Genomic DNA, 26,746 nt, shown 5'->3' with positions numbered 1-26,746 from the left:
TGCAGTTCCCACCCCCCACCCCCGCCCCCGCCCCTCCAGCTCCCTCCGCTTGTCTGTCACCCCCCTCCCGGCTCGGCCCTAGCGCTTTTTGGACGGCAGCCTTGTGCCAGGCATGTTGGGCCTTCTTGGTCCTGGGAAACATTTAGTCAATTTTTGAGCGGCCTCTTGGACTCTTCCAGGTCTCCGGCTTCTTCAAGGAGAGAAGGTCAGGCTGGGCCAGCGAGAGGGACCTGGGCTGGGGGAGCCCAGCCGGCAGTGGAGCGCTGTCTGGGGCTTGGGAGGGCTTCCTGGAGGCGGGGTCCACACTAGCCGGGGCCAAAGCCTCAGCTTTGCCGGAGGAGGCGAGCGCTGGGCTGGTCTTCAAAGGCGCATGCGCGCGCGCGGTGGGGCAGGCAGGCTCCGCGGAGGGCCCGGCGCGAAGGTGGAGGTGTGACCGCGTGACCGGCTGCACCTCGCCCCCAGGTTCTACTGGGACTTCACCATGCTGCTCTTCATGGTGGGAAACCTCATCATCATCCCCGTGGGCATCACCTTCTTCAAGGACGAGACCACGGCCCCGTGGATTGTGTTCAACGTGGTCTCGGACACGTTCTTCCTCATGGACCTGGTGCTGAACTTCCGCACGGGCATCGTGATCGAGGACAACACGGAGATCATCCTGGACCCCGAGAAGATCAAGAAGAAGTACCTGCGCACGTGGTTCGTGGTAGACTTCGTGTCCTCCATCCCCGTGGACTACATCTTCCTCATCGTAGAGAAGGGCATCGACTCCGAGGTCTACAAGACGGCCCGCGCCCTGCGAATCGTGCGCTTCACCAAGATCCTCAGCCTGCTGCGCCTGCTCCGCCTGTCACGCCTCATCCGCTACATCCACCAATGGGAGGAGGTGAGCACGGCTGCACGTCGGCGCAGGGGCGGGGCCGTGGGCGTGGGCAGGGTCGTGCTGAGCGCGAGGAGGAGTGGGGACGCCGAGGCAAGCGCGGGCTCTGTGGGGTCGTGAGGGGCTGGAGCGGGGCTAGGATGTAGGGGCGCGGGGTGGTGATGGGTGAGGATGCCGTGATGGGACCCGGCCATTGGCTGCAGGAAGGGGGCAAGGAGGCGCCAGGAACAGAAAGGCGGGGCCGTGATGGGAGACTCTGGGCGGGGCCACCGGGGTCCAGGGGCACGGACACAGTGAGAGGACAGGTGGGGATACAGGCAAACGAGCGGGGTCACTGGGTGGGGGCACTGGGCGGAGTTACGGGGACCGCAGTGAGAGGCCTAGGAACCTTAGGGGTGGAACCTGGGCCTCGGGGCGGGGCGGGGGGCACGGGGCGTGGTCACAGGACCTTGTACCCGGTGGAGGGGGGGGGTCACAGGGAGCGCAGCATGGACCCTTGACGCATCCGCACCCCTCTCCTTCTTTCTACCCTGTAAGAGGCAGACTCCACAGCCCCGGTGGCAACGGGGAAACTGAGGCTCCGAGAAGCGAAATCACGCCCCTCTCCCCCAAGTTCAGACCCGCCTCTGGACTGAGTGTGACCTGATTCCTGAAGCCCGTGGCCACCACGCGGGCTCAGAGTCGCCGCCACTGTCCAGGACAGCAACTAGGCTCCGAGGCGGGGAGTGGGTGGGGACGAGGCTGCGGGAAAAGGCCGTGGTCCTGGGAGAGGGCAGTGGGTAGCCGGCCAGGCAGAGAGATTTGGGCGCCCGGCGGCAGGCCGGGCAGCACCCTAGTCTAGGGTGCTGCATTACCTCGAAAGGCAACGGGTCTCACAGGAGCAGGAGCGGGGGCCCCACCGGCCGCGTGGGGGGCGTGGTGAGGTGGGGCGCCTCCCAAGGGGGGTGGGCCCTGCGGAGGGCTTCATCCTCCCACTGCTCGGGGGGTCGCAAGAGGCCAGGCCGTGGGCGAAGGCCTCTCCCTCGCACACCGTCTGCGGGACTCTCACGGTCGCCGCCCCACCCCCCAGATCTTCCACATGACCTATGACCTGGCCAGCGCCGTCATGCGCATCTGCAACCTTATCAGCATGATGCTGCTCCTGTGCCACTGGGACGGCTGCCTGCAGTTCCTAGTGCCGATGCTGCAGGACTTCCCGCGCAACTGCTGGGTCTCCATCAACGGCATGGTGGTGAGCCCCGAGCCCCCCGCCCCACATCCGCTCCCGGAGCGCACGGCGCCTGAAACACTCCTCTGGGGGTGAGCGCCCCTCTGGGCTGCTATCCGACTTCGAGCCTTGCCTTGTAGACCCCGGGGCCGTGGAGATCTTTGACCGTTTGAGGGCTATAGGACAGTTTCTGTCCCGCAGAGATCGCCTCATCTGCTTACTGTGCTTTGCAATGCGTTCCACTTTTTAATTTGCATACATGTATTTAAAAGACAGTTTGATATCCTAGTCCTCAAATGGAAGAGTGGTATCACGGGCCGTGAGAAATAAAAACTGGAGACTCACAAGCACCTATTACTTCCTGGCTGAGATGCTGAGTGTTAAAAGCTTTCCTCCTGCACGTGGGGCACAGGGCAGGTGGGCGTTGACGGGCGGGAGCAGCGGAGGAAAAACCCGCGGGTGCCCAGCCCGACGCCCGGCACAGCTGCCCGGCTGAGGCAGCTCATTGTCTGGCCGGACAGCCAGGCATGTGGTCCTGTTTCCTGAACGGGGCCCGCTGCCCCCTCCCCTAGCCGGGTCAACTGAGGACTGGGAGGGCGCTTCTCCTGGTCCTGCCTGATGCCTCTCCCCCCCCCTCCGCCCCTCTGATCAGATTTCATTGTCCCCAGCTCACTGTCTCCGGGGGTCCCCGGAACTTTCCCATTCTCTTGGCCTCACAGACACTCCCATCAGAGGCTGAAAAGTGGTGGGGGCTCCTGAGCCCCCAAGGCTAGACTCTGGCCCCTCTGAGCCTCAGTTTCCCAGGACTGAAGTGGGGAGGCGGCTTCAGACCCGCGCCTGCTGCTGAGTTGCTGTGACGTGTGTGAACGCCATGTCAGCTGCCTGAGTCTCAGTTTCCCTTGGTTACCTCTGGAAGACACGGAGCTCACCACCTGGATGCCTGGGGGAGGACGGGCAGGCGGGGCCCTCTGGGGGTGTGTGTGTGTGTGTGTCAAGGGGGGTCCCTGGGGGCCTCGAGCGCCCACCCACCCGCCCACCCACCCGTGGCCTTGCAGAACCACTCGTGGAGTGAGCTCTACTCCTTCGCGCTCTTCAAGGCCATGAGCCACATGCTGTGCATTGGGTACGGGCGGCAGGCGCCGGAGAGCATGACGGACATCTGGCTGACGATGCTCAGCATGATCGTGGGTGCCACCTGCTACGCCATGTTCATTGGCCACGCCACCGCCCTCATCCAGTCGCTGGACTCCTCGCGGCGCCAGTACCAGGAGAAGGTGAGAGGGGGAGGCGCCCCCGTGGGGCTGGGGGTCCCGCCCGCATGCCCCCAGCTCTGTGCGTTGTGCTCAGGACAGAGGCCAGGGGGGAGCTGGGGGGGAGCGTGGGGACCCCAGAGGGGCCTGTGGCTGTCGTTAGGAATGGACCCCCCCCCCCCCTCGGCGGGGAAGTAGCTCCCGGAAGGACAGTGAGAAAGCTCAGGGCCCTGAGGAGGAAGGAAGTCCGGAGCCTGGAGGGGGGCAGGGCAGGAGGGGTTGAGGGGGACACAGGTCAAGGAAGGGGACACGAGCCGGAGGGGTCCGAACAGGACAGGGCCAGTCCGAGGGGCATCAGGGGGCTCCGGGCGGGGGGGGGAAGGTCTCTGGGCCATCTCGGGAGGGGCTGGGGTGCTGGGGTCGCTCAAGGACACGGGGGAAGCCTCTGGGGGAGGAAAGGTGTCCTGGCACTTGGCCTTGGTGGGGGAACCTCCGTGGAGCCAATCCAAGGGCTGTGGGCCGGCAAGGGCCGAGAGAGGGTGGGTGCGACCCCACCCTTTCTGGAGGCCAGCCTCAGGCTTCACTCTGCCTTAGTCTCCCCTCCCTAAGGCCAAGGGTGGCCTGGTCCCCGGGACATCGCCCCATCGGCCCTGCACTGCTTTCCGATGGCTGGCCTTGGCCAGGCAGCTGCAACTCCCCAAGCAGTGCCCAGCAGTCGGGCCGGCTGGGTCAGCTGGGCCTGGCGCCAGGCACCCCGGCTGTCCGGAAGCCACCGGCCTGCCACCCAAACACGAGCTGGTGCCGCCACCCGCCTGCCGTCACGGGTTCCGCTGAGCTCAGGGCAGCCGGGGCCAGGCGGGGCTGGGACGGAAGCGGGGCCAGGGCTGCCCTGAGGGTGCCGTCCTGTGGACAGCAGGGCCTGGCACCCCTTCCTGGTGCCCACACCCCTACCTTGCTCAGGAGGAGCTGGGCTGATTTCTAGAAAGATCATTGGGGAGGGGAGCCAGGGCCACCAAAGGGTCTGGGACCTCTGAGGCAGGGGCCAGTCCAGCCCCCTCTAAGGGCTGGGGGTGGCGTGCTGGTGGGGGGGAAGGGCTGCCAGATGAAATTCAGGACGGGACTTCCCAGTGGTCCAGGGGTTAAGACTCCACGCTGCCACTGTAGGGGACACGGGTTCCACCCCTGCTAGGGGAAGTTCTGCATGCCACGTGGTATGGCCAAAAAAAAAAAAAAAAGAAATTCAGGACATAGCAATAACTTTTTTTAAAAAATTCATTCATTTATTTTTGGCTGCGTTGGGTCTTTGCTGCTACGCGCGGGCTTTCTTCTCACTGCAACGCGAAGCCCACGTACCACGCGTGGGCTTCGCGTTGCAGTGGCTTCTCTTGCTGTGGAGCGCGGGCTCAGTGGCGGTGGCGCGCGGGCTTCGCTGCTCCGCGGCATGTGGGATCTTCCCGGACCGGGGCTCGAACCCGTGTCCCCCGCGCCGGCAGGGGAGTCCCCCGCCCACGATATACTTATCTGGGGCATTCGGGTTGTTTACCTGAAGCTCAGATCGCCCCGGGCATCCCGTGTTTGTGTTACTGTTAAGCCGAGGCCCGCTGGGGGCGGGGGCTCGGGAGCGGCGGCGGCTGACCCGGGCCCCCCGCCCTGTTACAGTACAAGCAGGTGGAGCAGTACATGTCCTTCCACAAGCTGCCTGCCGACTTCCGCCAGAAGATCCATGACTACTACGAGCACCGCTACCAGGGCAAGATGTTCGACGAGGACAGCATCCTGGGCGAGCTCAACGGGCCCCTGCGGGAGGTGAGGTGGGGGTCCGCGCGCGAAGGAGGGTCCCGGGGGAGCCCCGCGGGCCCCTGCGGGAGGCGAGGGGCGGGGCGCTCGCTCCAGAGGCTCCAGGGAGGGTCCTTCCTGCCCCTCCCAGCTCCTGTTTGTGGCCCATGGTTCTCGGTGTCCTTGGCTTGTGGACACATCACCCCGGCCTCTTCCTCCACCTTCACGCGGCCTGTTCCTGTGTCTCTGTGTCCCCTCCTCTGTAAGGACACCAGCCGCTGGGTTCAGCACGACCTCCTCTTAACCGGTCACACCTGCAAAGACCCTATGTCCACATCTGGCCCCGTTCACGCGTACCAGGGCTCAGGACCTCAGCGTATGACGGTGGTGGGCGGACAGTTCAACCCGTGACCCTCAGCCAGCAGTTACTGGGTGCCAGCTGTGCGCCCTGCCCTGTTTCCAGGGAGGTGGTGCCGGAGGGGAAGCTCGGGGAGGGACGGAGCGGGGAGGGGCTTGGGGCGACTCACAGAGGCGAGTGTGAGCCTGCGTGGCCCCGAGGAGGGAGAGGAGCGGGCAGTACAGTACGATTTCTTCGGAGGGTGGAGGTGCCTCCCAGCAGGCAAGCACCGTGGCTACCTGCACCGAAAATATTTGCTTGGTAATTATCTCCATTCGCTCACTCATCTACAGACAAACACCTCACAGACCACAAAATGCATGAAATGCCGTGTCGAGTGTGTTCAGAGTGGTGCCACCGCTGCCACCTAATCCCACGGCCTGGCCTTCCCGGCCGCTCAGGACACCCGGCCCTCACTCCCATTTCCCTCCCTCCCGCCAGCCCCTGGCGACCTGTGTTTGATGGTTACTTAGGTGTTTACATTAAGCGAAATTTACGAAACCGGATATATTCCGAAAACGCCCGCCTTCCGTCCTGTCCAGTTTCCTCCTGCTCTCTCCATCCATCTTCTGCCTTTTTTTTTTTTTTTTTTAAAGAAGATGTTGGGGGTAGGAGTTTATTAATTTATTTTATTTACTTTTGGCTGTGCTGGGTCTTCGTTTCTGTGCGAGGGCTTTCTCTAGTTGCGGCGAGCGGGGGCCACTCTTCATCGCGGTGCGCGGGCCTCTCTCGTTGCGGAGCACAGGCTCCAGACGCGCAGGCTCAGTAGTTGTGGCTCACGGGCTTAGTTGCTCCGCGGCCTGTGGGATCTTCCCGGACCGGGGCTCGAACCCGCGTCCCCTGCATCGGCAGGCGGACTCTCAACCACTGCGCCACCAGGGAAGCCCCCATTTTCTGCCTTTTTAACACAAAACAAAGGCAGGCCTCTGGGGTGTCTGTGCCTGGCGCTCCCTCTCTGGGTCCTGTTTGCTTTGTGGGAGGAGCTCGTGGCACAGGGCAGAGGCAAGGGTGGGGTCGGGGCCCTGCTAGCTTCCCCTCCGAGGGCGCCACAAGGGACACCCTGGAGACAGTCCCAAAACGCCCAGGTGAGAGGTGCACCCCTCAGGTGTGATTCTCTTTATTTTCCTGTCATCAGGGGCTTATCTGTATTTCTCTTTCTGTAAACTGTTCATAACTTTTGCTTGTTTTTCTACAGAACTTTTGGTCTTTTTGTTGTTTTTATTTATTTACTTATTTTTTAAAGATTGGGAGCGTTTATTTATTTTTGGCTGTGTTGGGTCTTCGATGCTGCGTGCAGACTTCCTCTAGTTGGCGGCGAGCGGGGGCTACTCTTCGTTGCGGTGCGCGGGCTTCTCATTGCGGTGGCATCTCTTGTTGCCGAGCGCGGGCTCTAGGCGCGCGGGCTTCAGCAGTCGTGGCTCTCGGGCTTAGCTGCTCCGCGGCCCGTGGGATCTCGCCGGACCAGGGCTTGAACCCGTGTCCCCTGCACCGGCAGGCACCACCAGGGAAGTCCCTGGCCATGTGTCTTTACAACTTGCTTACTGTGGTTTTTCTCCCCCACGTGTGGAATTTTCATGCCCCCGTCCATCAGGTGCTGCAGGTATGCTTGCTGTACTCAGTAAGTGTTCAGTGTTTGCCTTCTGTGCACGGCAGGTGCTGAACACCTGACTGCTGTACCTGGTGGGTTCTCAATATCTACTCTCTGTGGACAGCAGGCGCACCATACACACATGCTCGCCGTATACAGCAGGCGCACAATACCTGCTCACTGCACACACCCAGGCTTTAAAGGAATTTGCCCACGTGTTCTTCTAATACTTGTAGAGTTTCACTATTGGCAATGTAGACGCCCTATGCCTTTGGAATTTATCGTGGAATCTGGCGTGAGGAAGGGCTCCAGGCTCATCTGCTGTGCGGGGGGCTGAACCACCTGGCTCTGCCCCCGAGGCCTGGCGGGGGAGGGGCACCTTAAGCTGAAGTTCCCTCCCGCTCGGGTCCATCTCTGGACTTTTCATCCGTCCCATCAGCCTGTGTGCCGTGTGCGCGCGTGCGCCAAACCCACCGTGCACCGCAGGGGCTTGCGGAGTGCTTCGGTGTCTGAGAGGGCGAGCCCCCGCCCCGCTCTTCTGTGTCACAGGCTTCCTGCTACTCCAGCTCATTTGTGCTAAACGCACGTGACTAGCCCCGGCGGATCTCCACAGGGCTCTGTGACCTGTATCCCTGCCTGGGGAGAATGGGTGTCTTCCATCTCGAAGATGCTGGGCAGTGCTAAGGACACAAGGTGTTCAAGGCTCTTCTGTGCCTCTGGGAGGGTTTTCAACGTTTCCTCATATAGATTTGGCCATGTCTTGGTAAACTCGTGCTGTGCCATCTTACTTGGCTCTTTTTTTTTTTTTTTTTTTTTTGCGGTATGCGGGCCTCTCACTGTCGTGGCCTCTCCCGTTGCGGAGCACAGGCTCCGGACGCGCAGGCGCAGCGGCCACGGCTCACGGGCCCAGCCGCTCCGGACGCGCAGGCGCAGCGGCCATGGCTCACGGGCCCAGCCGCTCCGGACGCGCAGGCGCAGCGGCCACGGCTCGCGGGCCCAGCCGCTCCGCGGCACGTGGGATCTTCCCGGACCGGGGCACGAACCCGTGTCCCCTGCATCGGCAGGCGGACTCTCAACCACTGCGCCACCAGGGAAGCCCTTACTTAGCTCTTTATGTGGGTGGAAATGGGGTCTTCTCATCCATTCCGTCTTCTTCGGGGTGACTTTTGTTTGCATGTACAGAAGCTGTGGATTTTATTTATTTATTTATTTTTGGCTGTGTTGGCTGTGGGCTTCAGTAGTTGTGGCTCGCGGGCTCTAGAGCACAGGCTCAGCAGTTGTGGCGCACGGGCTTAGTTGCTCTGCGGCCTGTGGGATCTTCCCGGACCAGGACTCGAACCCGTGTCCCCTGCACTGGCAAGCGGACTCTTAACCACTGCGCCACCCGGGAAGCCCAATTTTCTTTTTAGGGTAAGCAAAGTGCCCCGTCATTAGAGCACACCCGATGGATGTTCCATCAAGTGAAACCCCCACATGACCCCCACGCAGATCAAATATGGAGCATTTCCATCCCGCAGAAGCTTCTTTGCCAAGGATAACTGTCATCCTGACTTCTACCACCGTGGATTCATTTTAAGGCTCTTGGTTTTCATGTTGGTTTTATTTAATCACTCGCTACTTTGACTAATTTCCCTTGTTACAGTTTTCCATTGACTCTTTTGGGTTTTTCAGGCAATGCCATTAATAGAGACAGTGAAGAGATAGTTTTACTTTTTCCTTTTCCAATTCTTACGTCTCCGAATGCTCCTCCACGTCTGACTGCATCGGCCGGTATCGCCAACACGGAGTTCAACAGCAGAGGATCTTGGGACCCTCTTCTTGATCCCGTCTTTGGTGGCAAAACCTCCGGTGTTTGCCTATCGAGATGCTGGCTTTCAGGCTCAGGTGTTAAACCCCTTTCACAGAGCGAAGGTCTGAGAAGTGCAACAGCGCCAAAGGCAGGTGGGGTGAGATGGGAGGAGCGGGCGCCCTGTCGTCAGCCCCGCCTCCCACCCCCGCAGGAGATTGTCAACTTCAACTGCCGGAAGCTGGTGGCCTCGATGCCACTGTTTGCCAACGCCGACCCCAACTTCGTCACGGCCATGCTGACCAAGCTCAAGTTCGAGGTCTTCCAGCCGGGGGACTACATCATCCGCGAGGGCGCCGTCGGCAAGAAGATGTACTTCATCCAGCACGGGGTGCTTAGCGTACTCACCAAGGGCAACAAGGAGATGAAGCTGTCCGACGGCTCCTACTTCGGGGGTGAGGGGCTGGGGGGCCCAGGGGCAGGGGCGCGGCTGGCGGGCGCGGCAGGAAGGCCCCCGGGGGAGGGGGGAGGCTGGGCTGCTCCGCTGGCTGGGAGGACCCCCCCCCCGCCCCCGGGGACAGCTGGCGGGGGGCCGTTGGGCGCGGCCCAGCGGTGAGGACGCCGCCCCTGGCTGCACGCAGAGATCTGCCTGCTGACGCGGGGCCGGCGCACGGCGAGCGTGCGGGCTGACACCTACTGCCGCCTCTACTCGCTGAGCGTGGACAACTTCAACGAGGTGCTGGAGGAGTACCCCATGATGCGGCGGGCCTTCGAGACGGTCGCCATCGACCGCCTGGACCGCATCGGTGAGTGGGCCTCCGTGGCTGCCGGCGGCCGGCCTGAGGAGCGGGGTGGCATGGCCCAGCTGACCCTCAGGGCCCCTGCTGACCCCCGGGCCAGATGCCTTGACCCACGTTCTCCCTTGGCCAAACACGGCCCCGGTTCCCCAAGGATGGGGAAACGGGTGTTTCTGCTCCCTAGGCAAATGTTTGAGCACCTACTGTGTGCCGGCAGGTGTAGACGTGGCCCACGAGGCTGACGTGGCCGCCCTCAGGCTTGTCATGGAGGAGGGGATGTTGGTGGGGGGGCTTCCTTGTGACTCCAAGTGGAGACCCAGATGGGTAGGCGTTGCCGGGAGAAAGACAGAGAGAGGCATGTTCTGGGAATGGAGACAGCATGTGCCAAGGCCCTGAGGTGGGAAAGAGGCCTGGAGTCCAGGGACTCAGGGAAGCCGGGAGGGAGGCGGGCACCAGGCACATGAGGCCACAGGGCTGTCGAGGAAGGTGTTTGGGCCGTAGGTCAGAAGCACTGGGGAGCCATGGATGATCCTAGGCAGGGGAGGACCTGATCAGATGTGCACTTTACGAGGGTGGGAGTATGGAGGAATCTGGTGGCCTGGCCTGTGTGTGGGGGGGTGGCTCTGGGTAAAGGGAGAGGTGGGCGGGAAGACTAGAGCAGGATCCAGAGAGGTGGAGGCCCTTGGTGCTATGTGTGGGAATAAAGACAAGTGGCTGGAAAAGCAAACCGGGGTGCGGTAGGGAAGAGCTGTTAAGACCTCCCAGCACGCAGAAGGCACTCAACGTGCTTATGTTACAAGAGGCGCTTACAATTTTGCTCTGTGCAGTATCTGCGTAGACGTGTTTGTTTGCCATGTACGGTAGGCACTCGACCCATGCTTGCTACGTACATGGTAGGCACTCAGCATGCCGGCCGCGTACAGGCAGGGGTCTGCGTGTGCTGCTGTGCACCGTAAGCGCCTGATACCTGCGACAGCAGGTATGCAACACATGCTTACTGTGTACAACGAGTGCTCCATGCATGCTGGCAGGACTCGGGTGTCTCGTACTTGCTTTGTGTGTGAAGCAGGTGCGTGATGTGTTTGTTTGCTACACACAGATGTGCCTGATTCACGCTCGCTGTATACGGTAGGTGTGCAAGTTCAGCTTCCTATACACAGCAGACACGTAGCCTGTCTGCTGTATGCAGGAGGGGCTCCACTCGTGCTGGCTGTACAGAGCAGGCACTCAGACGCAGGCCTACTCCACGCGTGCGTGCAGCGCACGGCAGCAGGCACCTCTGATGCGCCCCCCTCCCCTAAACCAGGCAAGAAGAACTCGATCCTGCTGCACAAGGTGCAGCACGACCTCAACTCGGGCGTGTTCAACAACCAGGAGAACGCCATCATCCAGGAGATCGTCAAGTACGACCGCGAGATGGTGCAGCAGGCAGAGCTGGGCCAGCGCGTCGGCCTCTTCCCGCCGCCCCCGCCCCCGCCGCCGCCGCCGCAGGGCGCCTCGGCCATCGCCACGCTGCAGCAGGCCGTGGCCATGAGCTTCTGCCCGCAGGTGGCGCGCCCGCTCGTCGGGCCCCTGGCGCTCGGTTCGCCGCGCCTCGTGCGCCGCTTGCCCCCCGGGCCCACGCCCACCGCCGCCTCGCCCGGGCCCGCGCCCGCTGCCAGCCCCCAGGGCGCGCCCTCCAGCCCCCGGGCACCGCGGACCTCGCCCTATGGCGGCGCGCCTGGCTCCCCGGCTGCGCCCCGCGCCGGGCCCGCGCTTCCCGCGCGCCGCCTGAGCCGCGCCTCGCGCCCGCTGTCCGCCTCGCAGCCCTCGCTGCCCCACGGCGCATCCGGCCCCGGCCCCGGCCCCGGCCCCGGCGCCTCGGTGCGCCCGGCCAGCAGCTCCACGCCGCGCCTGGGGCCTGCGCCCGCCGCCCGGGCCGCGGCGCCCAGCTCGGACCGCAGGGACTCGGCCTCACCCTCACCCTCGCCTGGCGCCACCAGCGGACCCGACCCGCTGGACTCCGCGCGCTCACGCCTCTCGTCCAACTTGTGACCCTCGCGCGCCGCCCTGTGGCCCAGCCAGGCCGGGGCGGGGCTGTCACTCAGACCAAAGCCATGCCATTGCGCAGCCCGGGCCGCCCGCCCCAGAAGCCATAGAGGAGTCGTACGTAGGTAGTTGTAGTCGGACGGGCGACCCGGGCCGGCGGGACACCCCCGCCAAGCCACCCATCGCCCTGCGCCCACCCACATCGCCCCTGCCCCCGGCGGCCCCGCGCGGGCGAGGGGGCTCCCTTCACCTCGGTGCCTCAGTTCCCCCAACTGTGAAGCGGGGACAGGCCGGCCGGGGCCGAGGGGAGAGGGCCGTGGAGCCCCGCCCGCGCCCGCCCTCACCCTCCAATGAGGATCTGTTTTTAAGTGCAATACTTCGCCCGCCGGCCTCCCGCTGCCCCATCGCGCTCACGCAATAACCGGCCTGGTCCCTGTCCACGCGCGTCCGCGGTGACCACCCCGGAGCGGGCACACACCACTCCCTCCAGCGCCCCAGCGTGGGGCGAGGCCGGGGGGCCCCTGCCGTCGTGGTGAATGTACTGACGAGCCGAGGCGGCAGCGCGCACCGCGCCCCCCACGCCCCACTGAGCCCCACGCCCCCATTCCGCGCAATAAACAACAGCATTGGCGCCCAGCCTGCCGCGTCTGATCGCTCTGCCTGGACCCGGCGCGCAGCCCGCCCCTCCCCGAGGCAAGCGGCCCCCACGTGGTGACAGACCTTTATTCACACTAAGGTACAGGGAGGCAGCACTGGCCGTCAGCTGAAGAAGTACGTGGAGCGCTTCACCTGCTCCAGGTTGAAGGTCCCTGCGGAGCAGAGCAGGAGGCCGGGGGTGGGCCCTGGGGAAGGCCCCGCCCCCAGCCCAGTGAGGGGCCGTCCAGCCCTGGGCCTCACCTGCCTTGGGCACAGACAGCAGCGTGTCCATCAGCCTGGAGACCCACACGCTCTTGGAGGTCCTGAAGGCAAAGGCGGGGTGGGGGTAAGGCCGGGGCGGCCTGGGGAGGGAGCGGCGCGGCGGCTGCGGTGCCGGGCTGGGAGGGCCTCACCTGGGGTCGGAGCAGAACCGCTTGATCAGGAACCTGGACAGGTTGTGGAGAATGGGCTGGCTGTGCAGGCGGACGAACTGCTCGCGGCAGACCTGCGGCGGGGGGGTGGGGGGCGTCAGCAGCCAGGAACCAGGCCCAAGGGGCAGGGGGCCCGGGCTTCCCAGGTCAGGAGGGGATGAGGTTGGGGGCGCGAGAGCCGGGGGTGTCGCCCTAGTGGGGGTGGGCCCGCACCTGGTTCATGACCGCAACGTCAGCGGCGTGGGTCCAGAAGCAGTCGTGCACCGAGACGAAGGTCAGGCCCTTCCTGCGGCGGCAGTGAGGGGCCCCCGGGGAGAGGCCACGCCTTGAGGTCCCCTCCCTCACAATCCACACACCCCCCCGCCTCCCAGCACTGGCCCAGCTCTCACCTCGAGCCCCTCCCCACCGCTCAGCCGGGTGGGGGGGCGGGGGCGGCCACTGTCCAGTGACGCCCCCTCGCCCCCCCGCCCCCCGCCCCCGCTCACTCCAGCAGCTGTGCGCCACACGTGCCCCTCAGCAGGCGAGTGACAAGTTCTCCTCTCAGGAAGACGCCTCTCTGCCAGCCTACCCCCAGCTGCCACCCAACTGATTCTCAGCTTCCCGTAAGCGGGGGCTGAGGCTGGGCCCCCTTCCACCACAGGGCTCCATCCCAGGGGACCCCGAGCCGCCCCAGGGGGGCACAGGAACACAGAACTGCCACAGCAGTCTGGCTCAGTGCGGCCACACCAGAACCGTGAGAAACTAGACACCTCTGCCCGCCCCGGCAGGTCCACACAGGTCCCGGGGACCCTCCGAGGGCCAGCTTCACACTTGGAGCCCCTCCCCCACCCAGTCAGCCGCATCCCCACCCCTCCCCGCCTCGAGGCCTGTCGCCTCCGGGGCCCCGGGGCCCCCAGAGCTTCAGTCCTCGCCTGACCCCATCTGCAGCGGGCGGCACCCACCGCGGGGTCCCCAGCCCTGGTGCACCTGTAGCAGTGCAGGGCCGTGAGTATCATGTGCGAGGAGTCCAGCGAGTGGATGAAGTTGGGCGGGAAGCCGTTCTTCTGCTTCAGCGTGTTGGGCTTCCTGGGGGCGGGGTGCAAGGTGGGGGACTCTGGAGCCTCAGGCCGGCCCGGCCCGACACGACCCCGGTGGCCTCCCGGCCCAGGCACCCCGGTGCCGCCCCTGGGCACTCACTGGCTGGTGTCCACACTGCTGCTGACGGTGAGGCTCTGGAGCCCGCCTTTGATCTGCAGGGTAGGGGCGGTAGGGGCAGGGGGGCGTTGAGGCCTGCCTGGCGCGGTGGGGGGCGGGGGCGGGGCGGGGCGGGGGTGGGGCCGCACGTACCATGACCTTGGAATCACGGTGGTAGGGCTGGACTATAGGGATGCCCAGGGGCGTGACCCACTCCACGGCCGAGCCCGTGTGGGAGATGAGCCGGGCGCTCTCGGTCAGCCAGCGCTGCAGGGATGGACACCGGGCTCAGTGGGGACCGGGTCTGGGGAGCCACGGCCGAGGGGGGGGGGCAGGGGGAGGATGAGGCCTCACCTGGATGGACCGGGTGCCCGAGAACATCTCCTGCAGGCTGTTGAACACCTGGCGCACGAGGTAGTGAGAAGCCTCCCACACGAAGTCCTGGGGAGAGGGCGAGGGGAGGGCGTGGGCGCGGGCGGGGCGCGGGCGGGGCCCAGCTTCCCTCCGCGGCGCCTGATGGTGACCTCGCAGACTCTGAGGGGGTGGGCTCGCTCCCACGGGCCCCGCTGGGGGACCCCACGGCGGGCAGAGACAAGACCCTGTGTCCACCTGCCCCGGGACAGCGGCCGGCAGGGTCTGGAGTCCCGGCCCCGCGCGCACCTGGGGGAAGTCGTGGATCTCGCGGAGGCGCTTCTCGATCTGCAGGCGGCCCCCGTAGCGGGTGACCCCGTACACTACGGTCATCACCGTCTGCTTGACCACCTTGCGGCCGATGAAACCCTCCAGCATCTGGGCCACCCGCACACCCTGTTCGGCGTCCTGCCTGCGGAACACCTCCACCTGGAGGAGCGGGGGTCGGTGGGGAGGGCCCCGCCCGCCCCGAAGCCTCCCACCCCGAGGCTCCTTCTCTCCCCGTGGACCTCGCCGACGCCCCCCCGGCACGTCCCCCAAGAACCCTGCCCGACTGCCGGCTCACGTGACAGCCGGCGGCCGTGGCAGCGGGGTCCGCAGCGCCCAGATGTGCGCCAGACGGGCCCGGGCGGCGCCGGGGGATGAGATGGAGCAGGGGCGGGCTGGGGGCGCACCTGTGCGGCCACCTCGCTGTACACGTCCTGCGGCAGGTCCGAGGGCAACAGGTTGACGGAGGCGGCCCCCGCGCCGTCGCGGCCCAGGGCGGCGTAGTGCTGCAGGCCGTTACAGGAGCCGTCCTGGGCGACGGGTGGACAGTGAGGAGCGGGGAGCGAGGGGCGGGGCGCGGCGAGCCCCAGGCTTCCCCGGCTCCGCTCACCTCCCACAACGATGGGCGGGCGTCAGCCCCCACGGGGTGGAACCAAGGCACAGCAAGGGGGGCGGTGGGGTGGGGGGCGTGCCTGCGTGAGCTGCTCACCGTGGGAACACCAGCCCGCGCAGAGCGGGAGGGGCAGGTGCCGGACACCCGTGCCGTCCCTCGGCACCTCAGCCCGAGAGAGGCACCTGTGGCAGGGGCCCACGAGGGCGGGGCCCACTCCACGCCGGAGTCCCCCAGCTCACCTGGTGAACCGGGAAGTGGGAGACGTAGGCGGTGGGGTCGGGGGCACGCACCGCCCGGGCGACCTCCATGCAGCAGGCCAGGGCCTGCCAGGGCTCGTCTGCCTCCATCCACCACTTGCGGCCCTGCGGGAAGCAGCGGGCTGGGTGAGGCCAGGCCCGGCGGGGTCAGAGCCAGCCTGGGGGCACTTCCTGGGCGGGCCCAGGTGGCGTGGGGACACCGGGAGGCCCTGGATGGCGTGGAGAGAGGACAGGCGTGACAGACCAGAGAGGGGCCAGCCCGGAGGGAGGCCTATCGTGGCGTGGGAGGCTGCCGATGGCCCAGGACAGAGGGAGAGACGAGCAGAAAGGTGCCTGGGGAGAAGCAGGGGGCCGGGGGTGCCTGAATGGGTCTGAGGTGGGTGCCGCGGCGGCCAGGAGAGCCAGACGGTCAGGGGTCGGGTCAGGGCCCGGCTGCTGTCCTCCCCACGCCACCCACCGTCATGGGCCGGTCCGCCGAGTCCAGGATGTCCTCCATCAGCTCGTCTGCGTAGTCCCGGCGCGCCTCCAGCGACTCGCGCTTCTTGAGCCCCGTGAGGTTGACCAGGTGGATCTTGAGCCAGTTGAGGCCGTGGGGGCCGAGCGGGCGGCCCTGGGCGAACTCCAGCAGTGCGCGGGCCAGGTCGCTGCCCAGGTGGTTGAAATGCGGTGAGCAGGGATAGGTCCGGCCGCGGAAGTCCATGTTGTGCGGCAGCCAGAAGACGCAGTGCCGCAGGTGCTGGGCCAGCGACAGGCGGTACAGCGCGTCGGCGCGCAGGCTCTGCATCTCCCGTGCCACCTTCAGGCGCCGGGCCAGCTCCCGCCGCATCTCAGCCTTTTCGGCGGGCGAGACCTCAGGCAGCAGGCAGCCCTTGGGAGCCTGACGGCCCTCGGGCGGCCGGGGGGCCTCGGAGGGCGGGGCGGGCACACCCAGGCGGGGGCAGCCCTTGTCATTGAAGAGCTCCAGCACCAGGTCCAGCACGCGCCCGTTGACCCGCCAGGCACAGTTGCCCAGCTGGGTGAGGGCATCCAGGGCACCGTGCAGCTCGGCAGGAGGGCAGCGCTCCAGCAGGAGCTGGTGCTGCTGGCTGCCCTCCACGGAGCGCATCATCTTGGTGGGGCTCAGCAGGAAGGCGCCCGAGTGGGGCGACGTCCAGGGCAGTGGTGGGCACAGCATGGGCACGTCCGTCGACTCAAAGGTCAGTGTGCGCTCCGCCGCCGTCTCCAGCAGCTGCGTGAAGGCCGGGTGAGGCTTCAGGATCCCGATCTGGGGGCGGGGCAGGCGGAGGTCAGGGGGCTGCCCCAGAGGCAGTGGAGGAGGGCCCTGGGGTCCCCTCAGATGCCCCGACCCCGAGACCAGGTCCGGGGCCACAGCAGAATTCTGGCAGGATCCCACCGTGGCCCAGGGGCCCTGCACCACCCGGAGCCCGCGGCCTCCTCGCAGGCCCGTCCCCACAGCGGCCCACCTGGCGGAAGCTGCGGAAGGAGTACACGTGGTAGAGCACGGGGATGAGCGTGGCAGGGCTCCGGGGCGCTGCCAGGCTGCTGGGCATCCGCGCGGCCCGCACCAGCACCTCCGCCAGCTGCTTCCCCAGCTGCACCACCACTGACGTGGGCCAGGGCTGCTCGTGGGGGGCCTCAGTCTCCCCCAGTGCCTCCCAACGCTGCCGTGGCAGGCACGGTTCCTCCACCTGTGGGCGGGAGGGTGGCTCGGGGAGATGGGGCCTGGGTGCAGAGCTGGAGATCCCCGCCCACCCCCAGGGAGGGGTGAGCTGGCTGCTATCCCAGGGTGAGGTGAGGAAAATGAGGTGGAGTCTGGGGGCAAACCCGGCCTCCTCAGGAAAGGGGACGGGAGAGAGGGGAGGGGACCTCCACCCAACGCCTGGGTTTCCCCACCTGGGCTCCCTGGGCCTCACCTGGGTGTCGGAGGCCAGCAGGTGCAGGTACTCGGAGTAGCGCTGCTCCAGTTCCTGCACCTCGTTTCTGAGCTGCTTCCTCTTGAAGACGCGCAGACCCAGCTCGTGCGCCAGGAAGAGAAGTGATTCTCCCTGCGCGGGCAGCGCCTGCAGGGTCTGGAGGGCAGCAGGTGCCATAAGCCCCGCGCCCTGTGTGGGCCCCGCGGGCGCACCCACGGCGGCCCCTCCCCCGGCCCCGCGCGCACCTGCAGCAGCATCCCCACGACCTCCTTCTCGCTGAGCAGGCACAGGTACGGGAAGAGCGAGAGGCGGCCTTCTTGAGCAGCGTGGGCCTCGCTCTCCTTGGTCTCTTGCAGCTCCTGGTACAGCGCCGTCTTCCATCTGGAGCGCAGGCCCGCCAGGGTCTTCCGCTGGGGGGAGGGGGCACACGAGGAGTCATCAGCGCGCCCGCCCAACCCTGCAGCCCGCGAGGCCCCAGCCCTACGCCTGGCAGTGCCCGGCTCAGTCTCTTCTTCCGTCCAGTGGGCCCCCAGCTCCAGATCTGGCCGGGCTGCTCGTGGGGGGGACAGGGCAGAGACTGGGCCATCCAGCATGCCGGGGTGCACTGTGAAGGTGAGGACTCATCCCCCTGTCCCCAGACTGGGGTGGCCCCCCCCTCAGGGGTCGCACAGCCCACTGTACAGGTGGGCAAACCGAGGCCCAGAGGGAGCAGCCACTCCTCCCACCCAGATCATGTAGGGAGATAGAAGCAGGGGGGTGGCAGCCCCCATAAATGCTTCCCGCGTCCCCACCCATCTCCCAGGGACTGACTTCTCGGCAGAGCTTAGGGGTGTCTGTCCCCCGGGGGCTGTGAGCCCAGCAAGGGGCAGCCTCACAGCCCAAGGATGGGGTGGGCCAGGTGTGGAACCCGAGGGCTCCCCAGGAAACAGAAAGGAAGGCCTGCCACCGGAAGCTGACCCCTTACCTCCAGGCCTTACCTGCCCCGGTGCAGCTCAGATGCCCACAGGTGCAGGCGGGGCCTCCACCAACTCCCTCACCCACAGCACCGGGGCGAGTCTGAGGGATGCGCGGGCCGCAGACGGGAGAAACCAGCTCCCTGGGCTCTGTGGGCTTTACACCGGCGGCGCCCCAGCCCCTGGCCTGGCCTTCACCCTCCCCACGCAGGTGAAATCCAAGAACTCAGTCTCCAAGAACTCTGGGTGCCGGGCAGCCGGCCTCCCCCACGCGACCCTGCCCAGGCAGGGGACGCCCAGCTCAGCCGGAAGGACCACCCCCCAGCCCCTTACCGCGTGCAGGACCTCCTTGGTCAGCAGTGGAACCTTCTCCACGGACTCCACGGTGATGGTGGTGGCCATCTCCACGCGAAGCTGCCGTCGGAAGAGGCCCTGCAGCTCCTTCAGGGACAAGTGCAGCCTCGGGTAGGACACAGCAGGATCCTGCTGGCGGCAACAGGCTGCTGGTGAGGTCCCGGTGCCTGACCTCTCGGCCTGAGTCCCCCAGGGCTCCATCCACACCCGAGGTCAAGAAGAGCAGCTGCCCACCTTACACGTGCCAGGACCCCCACCACCCCCCCCGGCAGAATCACAGTCACTTTCCCAAGTCTCCTGAGAATCATCCATCCTTAACGCCGGGGGGAGGGCGGGGCCCAGGACAGTAAGACAGCGGCGCTGGTGTAACAGCATCTGCCGGCCTGGCCGGGTGGGCAGGATGCCCAGGAAGACAGTGCAAGTCCCCGGATGCTGCTGTTTCCTCTTTGAACTTTCAATTGTGTGAATGTGTGACCCTTCCAAAAATAAATTAAAAATAGCCAAACCCAACACACCAAGAATCCAAAATATACATCTACACAAAGACCTGTCCACGGCCACAGCAGCACAGCTCACGATGCTTAAAAACTAGAAGCAACTGAAGTGTCCGTCAACAGATGACGGATAAACACCACGTGGTCCCTCCACACACGGGGGCGTCACGCAGCCACGCAGAGGGGTGAAGCCCTGACCCTCGCTACCGCGTGGACGGACCCCGAGGACACGACGCTCAGGGAGAGAAGCCAGACACAGAAGGACCCACAGGGTGTGATTCCACTGATGGGAAACGTCCAGGACAGGCCGATCCACGGACAGAGTTAGCGGCTAGTGGTTGCAGGAGGGGGTGGGCATGGGGGGGAATGGGGACTGACTGCTGATGGGGACGGGCCTCCTTTTGGGATGATGGAATGTTCTGGAATCACATAGAGATCAATGTACTAAAAAAAAAAAGAATTACACTTTAAAAGCTGAACTATAGAATAGGAGAATTATGTCCCAGTAAAAAGAAAAAACCCAGTGACTCAAGGTGTCACGCTCTACTCCACCCTGGGAGGCGGGTGCGGCCTCGCCGCTGCCTGCCACCTGCGCAGTTAGCTGTCCACTCTTAGGGAGGGCACACAGGCCCTGCGACACCTCGACGCTCGGCCCACGGCTGCATCGCCACGTGGAAACCCAGGACGGTGCGGCGTGGGCCCCCCACGGCAGCCTCCCTCCCGCCAGCATCGGGTTGGGTGGGGCCGACCCCACCAGGAGAGACGGGGAGGGGCCGAGGCGCCCGGGGATGACACTCCGCCGCCCCCCGCCCCCGGCAGGTGCCAGGCCACAGGCCCCAGCTCACCTTGGCGTAGATGTCCCGGAGCAGCGGGGAGGTGTTGACCTGGGGCGGGGACACGGGCAGCCGCGGGGGGGTGAAGGAGGGCTTGGCCTTGCGCACAGCCCGCAGGAGCTCAGCCCGCTCCTCGGCGCCCAGCGGCACAGCCGTGAAGAGGCCCTGCAGCTGTAGCCCGTCCTGCGCCATCTGCTTCAGGCACCTGCAGGGCACACACACCCGGCTCACAGCGCCGGTGCCCGGGCAGCCCCAGGGATCCCAGCCCCCAGCTCAGCCAGGCCACCCCACACCGACCCACCCACCTTCGGATGGTGCCGGCATCCTGGTCCAGGCGCCCCATGCACTGCAGGGCGGCCGCGTAGGACCGCAGGTCTGGGGCGAGGCCGGCGTCTTTCAGCATGAAGAACACGTACGTCAGCTCTTTGAAGGAGCCCTGGGGGAACCAAGCGGGGTGAGGGCCTGCGGGGGCGCCGGGTGTGGGCAGAAGGGAGGCCCCAGCTCGGCCCACAGTGCCCCCTGCCGCCCGCCTGCTCCTCTACCCAGTTTCCCGACGACCGCGCCTCCTGCCTCCACACAGGCCTCCCCGCTGACTTTCCCTGCGGCTTTCCCTGCAGCCCACTAGTGGCTCAGCAGGGATGCCACAGACCCTTCCAGAGAGAGGCGTTCCCAGCACCCCGCCATGTGTCCTGCACCCTGTCTGAGAGGTGCTGCCACCCCAGACCACGTGCCAGCAACTGGGTCCTAGGTGCTTGTCTGCACGGCCCGGGGTGCGGGGGGAAGGGGGGGCACCAACCACACCGGCCACTTAGCTTAGTTTAAATTAAATACTCGATTCAGCAGCAACAGGAGGGTGCAGCAGATGAAGAACACTGGCAAATTCACAGAAAGGTCTACTGGACGCTGCTGGTCTAGATTCAGCCCATCTATCCCACCTCTAAAAACTCACAGTAGGAGGGGCTTCCCTGCTGGCGCAGTGGTTAAGACTCCTCCTGCCAACGCAGGGGACACGGGTTCGAGCCCTGGTCCAGGAAGATCCCACGTGCCGCGGAGCAACTAAGCCCGTGCACCACAACTACGGAGCCTGCGCTCTAGCGCCCACGAGCCACAACTAAGACCTGATGCAGCCAAATAAATAAATAAAAAGTGGAAACAACTTTTATTAAGAAAAAAAAAAACAACTCACAATAATGTCACCACCACGACACACACACACACACACACACACACACGCACACACACGCGCACACACGCGCACACACACAGAGCGTTGGAGCCCTGGATTACAGCCCTCACTCCTCCCAAGATGGGAGACCCGAGGCTCAGAGGGAAGGGAGGGGTGTGGCCACGGGGAGCACGTGGCAGAACGGGACTAAACTCAGGTCTGGGTGGCAGCCGGGCCTGCCCGACATAGGCTGGCTGCCTAGGGTCCCCCAAACTCACACCCACCTGGAACCTCAGAAAAGGGCCTTATTTGGAAACCGGGTCCCTGCAGGTGCAGTTAAGATGAGGTCACACTGGAGGAGGCCGTGTGACCAGAGGCAGAGATCAGAGGGACGTGGCCACAGCCCAAGGGACATCGCAGACCCAGGAGCTGGCAGAGGCGCGAAGCCGCCTCCCCTGGAGCCTCCAGAGGGAGTGGGAGCCTGCCACGCCCTGACCGCCGAGGTCCGGCTGCTGGCACTAAAAGAAAACGAACTTCTGCTGCTTTCAGCCTCCCAGTTTGTGCTCATTTGTTCGGCAGCCCCAGGAAGCTCATCTAATCAGAAATATGCTGCCGTAACAGGACTCTCTGTGGGGGGGACGCCGGAGGCCAGAGGCCTGGGAAGGCAGCCTAACTCCTGGAACTGAGTGCCCTCCTGCAAAGACAACGCAGGCAAGAAGCCCCGGAGACTGTTGCCGTGGAGCCCTTGGGAGCCTCCCAGCGCTCTCAGGCGGCTCTGGGCCGCGTTCTGTGCGTGAGTCAGCACAGCGAAGTCCCTGCCGCCAACCTGCCTTAGTGAGTTGCACCTGTGTCTTCAAACAGCCGTTTCCCTTGTTTGCCCGGCACTAACGCTTTCCCTGCTGCTCCTCAAATGAGGCTGCAGACCCACGGGAGGGAGGGTGTTGGGGAAGTTTTCACCGCAAGGGCACTTAAGCCACTTTCCTAAGCAGCCACGGCTCAGAGGAGAAATCTCGGGTGAACACAGAAGACGTGGGAGAGGGAAGCAGCTAAAGCCGTTCCCAGAGAGAAACTCACAGCTGTGAACGTCTGCATTAAAAAGAAGGATCCCACCTAGGAAACTCGAGACGAGAACAAGCTAGACGCAAAGCACTGAGGTCGCAGCCCCAAGAAGGGTCCGCCGTGCCCCTCACACCAGAGCCGTGGCCAAGTAACCAGAAGGAAATGCTCTGAAGCAGAGCACAGCTTCTTCCTGCCCTTTTGGGCATTTTCACAGTTTGCTTTGAAGGCCACGCGTGACCCATCATCCACAAGCCTAAAGAATTATTAAAGCAATAAGAGACAAAGGCCTGAGCCCTGGGGCTAAAAGACAAGTGTTTGACTCTAAGTGCCCCCAAGTTGGCTTCCGCCTCTGACCCGGGGGCCCTCGCTCCCTGGGCCCAGCCACTCACCTGGCGAGCCCAGCCGAGCATGACCATGTTGTACATGGAGAGCGTGAGCAGCCGCCGCTGCTGGGACTTGCTGTGGTGGGTGACCAGCACGTGGTGGGCCAGGGGCAGGTGGCCCGTGAGCAGGCAGCACTCAAAGAAGGACAGGAGCCTCTGCTGCTGGCCCTCCAGCCGCGACTCGGGGCCTCTGACCGCCGGAGCCGCTGCCGCCTTGCCACCCAGCCTCTGTGGGGCCTCCTGCAGCAGCTGGGCCAGCTGCTCCTCCCACGGGCTCCGGGGCGTCCCCTGCTCCCAGTGCTGCAGCTGGCTCGCCAGCTTCCTGCTCAGCAGCCGGGGCTCCAGGCGCAGCTGCTTTTGCCAGGCCACCTTCTCCACGTGCTTCTGCAGCTTCCCCTCCAGCCGCTGCTTGCGCTTCTCCATCAACCGCTGGTCATTGTCCAGTTTCTGCGCCCAGCGGCTGCTGAGCGCGGGGGCGGCCCCCTCGGCCCCTGCCTTGGCCTGCCTGGCTGGCTGGGCGCCGCCGGCCTCCGGGGCTCGAGGCACGGCCACCCTCTTCACCGTCACCTCTGCCACGCCCTCGGCCTGCAGCTGCCGCACCCGCGCCTTGAGCACTGTGGGGCAGAGGGCGAGACGTCAGGGGGCCCCGCTGCCCAGGAGGCGAGAGACCTCAGCCCCGTGTGTCTGCTGCCCACCGCAAACGTCCCTAGACTTACCCCGTCAGCCACGCACGTCCCGCCCACCCAACCGGCACCCATCCACCAGAGCCACCCGAACCCAACGTCCCGAACAGGCTCCCGGTGTTGCCCACAGTCTGCCTCTCTGCGTCTTCCCCCACCCCCCCCCCCAAGCTCTGTCCTGCCCAGCCTGACCAAAAGGCACAGGTCGTCTGCGACTCTCCCCCTCTACGTGAGACCCGTGAGCGCCTCCTCAGGGCTCTGCCTTCAAAATCCACCCAGGTGCTGGTGTCTCCCTGCCCCTCCCACCCCCATTCCATCCGTAATGGCCTTAGGGCCTTTGCACATGCCATTACCCCCTCCCACCCCCCACAAACAGACAATTCACAGCCCGTTGCTGCCCTGTGCCACTTCACGGACAGTCAGCTCTCAGGACCTGGGGCAGTTCTGTTCTACAGAGTTTCAGGCCACTGAGCTGGTGAACAGGGAACCACCACTCCCAGGCAAACACGGGGCTCCTGAGAGCCCGTGGCCACATTTCCACCAACAGGTCCACACATAACCCTGTTTTGTGAGTTCTCATCTGAGATATCTTATTTCCTATGTATTGCTGACTCCTATGTATTGCTGACTCACTAACATTGAACTCACAGCCAATACTTCTACAACTCACCCCTCAACAAAGCTTGTCAAACACGCAAATTTTCTACAAAAGGCACGTCACAGCCCCCTTGACCTGAGGAATCTAGACAGCACCCCAGCACTACACCTGGGGCCATTTTAAACCGCAGAACCACCAACGAACAGCACAGAATGCAAAAATGTGGCACCAGATACACCCTGAAAAGGATGCCTGTTGACAGGGCATCGCCCGGCTCCACCTCAGCTGGGAAGCTGTGCATCGGCTTTGGGGTTACAAGTTCAGCTGGTAGGAGACTCTGCAAACACAGAATCCGCGAACACGAGGAGCAAGGGTATCCATCTCCTGCCTGCGCCCGTCTCACTACAACATCGGCCCCAGAGAGAGCTGGCCCAGAGCAGAAACACAGGCGCAGCCCTGGCCTCAGTGACCGGAGACTCAGCAGACCCTTTCTGCACGGGTGGGAGACTGTCCGGCGGCAAAGCGCCAGGCAGGACACGAGGCAAAAGCTGGATGTGGGCACAGGTTTCCCTTGGAGGCGGCCACATCCGAGCCACCTGGGGGGTGACCTGGGACAAGCAGGTGCAAAGCTCCTGATGCCAGAAGCCGAGGAGGCAGGCAAAGGCCCAGAGGTCTATGGCCCTCAGTGGGGGTCTGGAGATTATTCTATGAGAGAGGAAACAGTTGGATGGTTCAAGACTGGGGAGTGAGATGAAGTGATTCAGATTTCCAGACCCTGGGCTTAGCTTTAAAATAATGAGATGGGTGAGAAACGAAAGAAGGTTGCTCTTGAAGTGCGTGGGACCTGTGGCTTCACTTCTGCGTGTTTGGGGTTTTCTGAAATTAGGTGCTGTTTTTCAAAGCCTCCCCCACCCCACTCCTGGCTGCTGGACACACACTGGACGAGGGACAGGAGGGGAAGCAGGAGGCACTGGACGTCTGGGAGGGAGAGGACAGTGAGGTGGCGAGAGGGACAGATGCCCTCCACTTGCTACGGAGGCCGCCAGGACCTGGCTGTCCGTCCCAGGTGACAATGACCATGACTAGACCCCATCATGCACCCAAGCCCAGGAAGCTGAGCCAGGACCACTGAGCTTGGTCAAGTCACAGCTCAAACCCAGCTCTGCACGTGCAGTGGTGTGTGGCCTTGAGCCAGTCTCTCCAGCCACAGATCTGGGCCTAGACTGTCTCATCTGGAAAGGGGGAGCCCCTGCTGGGACGAGGGAACTACAAGAGCTCGCTGTGTACAGCACTCGCTTCACCATGGGGGCCCTCGGACCACCAGGGAGCGGGACCCCATGAGTCACCCCACCATACAGACTGACATCCGTTCTCACCGGGGTCACTGTGGGGAACCAAGGAGGCGGCTCCCAGCAGCGCTGCCAATGGGGGGACAGCGAGGAAGGGGCTTCAGGCCCCAAACTTTGGGGGTCAGGCTCACCCTCCAGCAGTTCGGCATGGCCCCAGTCCTTCCGGCGGTCCTGCTCACAAGGGCTGGCAGTCGAGCTCCTCTTACGGCCCCAGACGCCACCAAGGGCCCCTGCAGGAGAGACCAGGGAGGCTGAAGGAGGCGGGCATCAGGGGTGCGGGAGGGAGGGCCCTGACAGGGTCAGGAATCGCAGGATCCAGGGCAAAGGAACCCTAAAGGCAGTGGGAACTGTCAGTGATCACAGGTCTCACACTGGAAAGAAACTAACAGGACAAAAGTGAAGGGGACACCATGGGCAAAGGAAAAAAGAAAACTGGGGCGTGGGGTGGAGGATAAAAGGTTCGTCAAACTAAGGCACAGATAATTCAAAGGTTAAAAACCCTAAACCGGGGCTTCCCTGGTGGCGCAGTGGTTGAGAATCCACCTGCCGATGCAGGGGACACGGGTTCGTGCCCCGGTCCGGGAAGATCCCACATGCCGCGGAGCTGCTGGGCCCGTGAGCCATGGCCGCTGAGCCTGCGTGTCCGGAGCCTGTGCTCCGCAACGGGAGAGGCCACAACAGTGAGAGGCCCGCGTACCACAAAAAAACAAAACAAAACAAAAAAACACACACCTAAACCGGGGACTTCCCTGGTAGCGCAGTGGTTAGGAATCCGCCTGCCAATGCAGGGAACACGTGTTCGAGCCCTGGTCCGGGAAGATCCCACATGCCGCGGAGCAACTAAGCCCGGGCGCCACAACTACTGAGCCTGCGCTCTAGAGCCCGCGAGCCACAACTACTGAAGCTCGCGAGCCTAGAGCCTGTGCTCCGCAACGAGAAGCCACCGCAGTGAGAAGCCTGAGCACCACAAGGAAGAGAAGTCCCCACTCGCTGCAACTAGAGAAAGCCCGCGCGCAGCAACGAAGACCCAACACAACCAAAAAAACCCCAAAAACCCCAAACCGTAAATAGTGGGTCATGCGGCTCCAAAAGAAATCAAGGGTCGAAGATCAAAGTGCCCCCCCGAGCCCTGTCCGGAGAGAGGGCCAAGGGCGAGTGAAAGCGGGGTCGAGTCACTGGGTTCCCCAGAACTCCCAAGGGCAAAGGGCAAAGGTCGGAGGGAGCTGGATCCCGAGGGTCGAGAAGCCAAAGGTCATGGCCGCGGGTGGGGGGGGGCAGGGCAGCGGTCCCGGGACTCCCCTTCATTACCTTCCTCGGCCAGGAGGCCGGGGGGGCCCGCCGGCCACAGGGCCCTCCCGAATCCCGCCGCGCCGCGGCCCCAGCGCACAGCTGACATGCCGCCAGCACGCGGAACCACCGCGCCGCCGCAACGCACCTGCGCCGCCAGCGCCCGCCGGGAGTCGTAGTC

General features: G+C 64.6%; 2 protein-coding genes across 20 annotated transcripts in view; one reads left to right on the top strand and one right to left on the bottom strand.

Annotated features, from left to right (window-relative positions):
- The window catches only part of HCN2 (hyperpolarization activated cyclic nucleotide gated potassium and sodium channel 2), a 20,980-nt gene extending 9,166 nt beyond the window's left edge, over window positions 1-11,814 (top strand). The window contains exons 2-8 of the mRNA XM_059063410.2: window positions 463-886; window positions 1,950-2,111; window positions 3,143-3,361; window positions 4,997-5,143; window positions 9,099-9,339; window positions 9,526-9,690; window positions 10,988-11,814. Coding sequence (XP_058919393.1) covers window positions 463-886; window positions 1,950-2,111; window positions 3,143-3,361; window positions 4,997-5,143; window positions 9,099-9,339; window positions 9,526-9,690; window positions 10,988-11,715 — 2,086 coding nt within the window. The 3' untranslated portion in view covers window positions 11,716-11,814. The remainder of the gene's footprint in view (window positions 1-462; window positions 887-1,949; window positions 2,112-3,142; window positions 3,362-4,996; window positions 5,144-9,098; window positions 9,340-9,525; window positions 9,691-10,987) is intronic.
- On the bottom strand, window positions 4,602-26,746 carry POLRMT (RNA polymerase mitochondrial). Of its 19 annotated transcripts, XR_010840502.1 has the most exons (23): window positions 26,587-26,709; window positions 25,410-25,508; window positions 22,658-23,265; window positions 20,350-20,480; window positions 20,057-20,249; window positions 18,697-18,846; window positions 17,656-17,820; window positions 17,411-17,566; window positions 16,961-17,185; window positions 15,955-16,761; window positions 15,480-15,602; window positions 15,035-15,157; window positions 14,610-14,789; window positions 14,304-14,390; window positions 14,103-14,216; window positions 13,953-14,005; window positions 13,743-13,841; window positions 12,990-13,062; window positions 12,759-12,850; window positions 12,607-12,668; window positions 12,430-12,518; window positions 5,641-5,749; window positions 4,603-5,427 (listed from the first exon to the last, which is right to left on the bottom strand). XR_010840502.1 is itself a non-coding variant. In XM_059063409.2 (22 exons), exons 1-21 carry the CDS (start codon window positions 26,672-26,674, stop codon window positions 12,469-12,471), a joined length of 3,678 nt encoding a protein of 1,225 aa, XP_058919392.1. In that variant the 5' UTR covers window positions 26,675-26,709; the 3' UTR covers window positions 4,602-5,427; window positions 12,430-12,468. The 19 variants fall into 19 exon arrangements, 15 of the variants coding, with proteins under 15 accessions (XP_058919392.1, XP_066889370.1, XP_058919389.1 ...); XM_059063409.2 differs by lacking the exon at window positions 5,641-5,749 and having other exon boundaries at window positions 4,602-5,427; XR_010840501.1 differs by having other exon boundaries at window positions 14,304-14,789; window positions 18,697-18,849.

Source organism: Kogia breviceps, chromosome 4, assembly GCF_026419965.1.
Source record: "Kogia breviceps isolate mKogBre1 chromosome 4, mKogBre1 haplotype 1, whole genome shotgun sequence".
Lineage (NCBI taxonomy): Eukaryota > Metazoa > Chordata > Mammalia > Artiodactyla > Physeteridae > Kogia > Kogia breviceps.
Note: the sequence above shows the minus strand (reverse complement) of the source record. Positions and strands in the feature narration are given on the sequence as shown.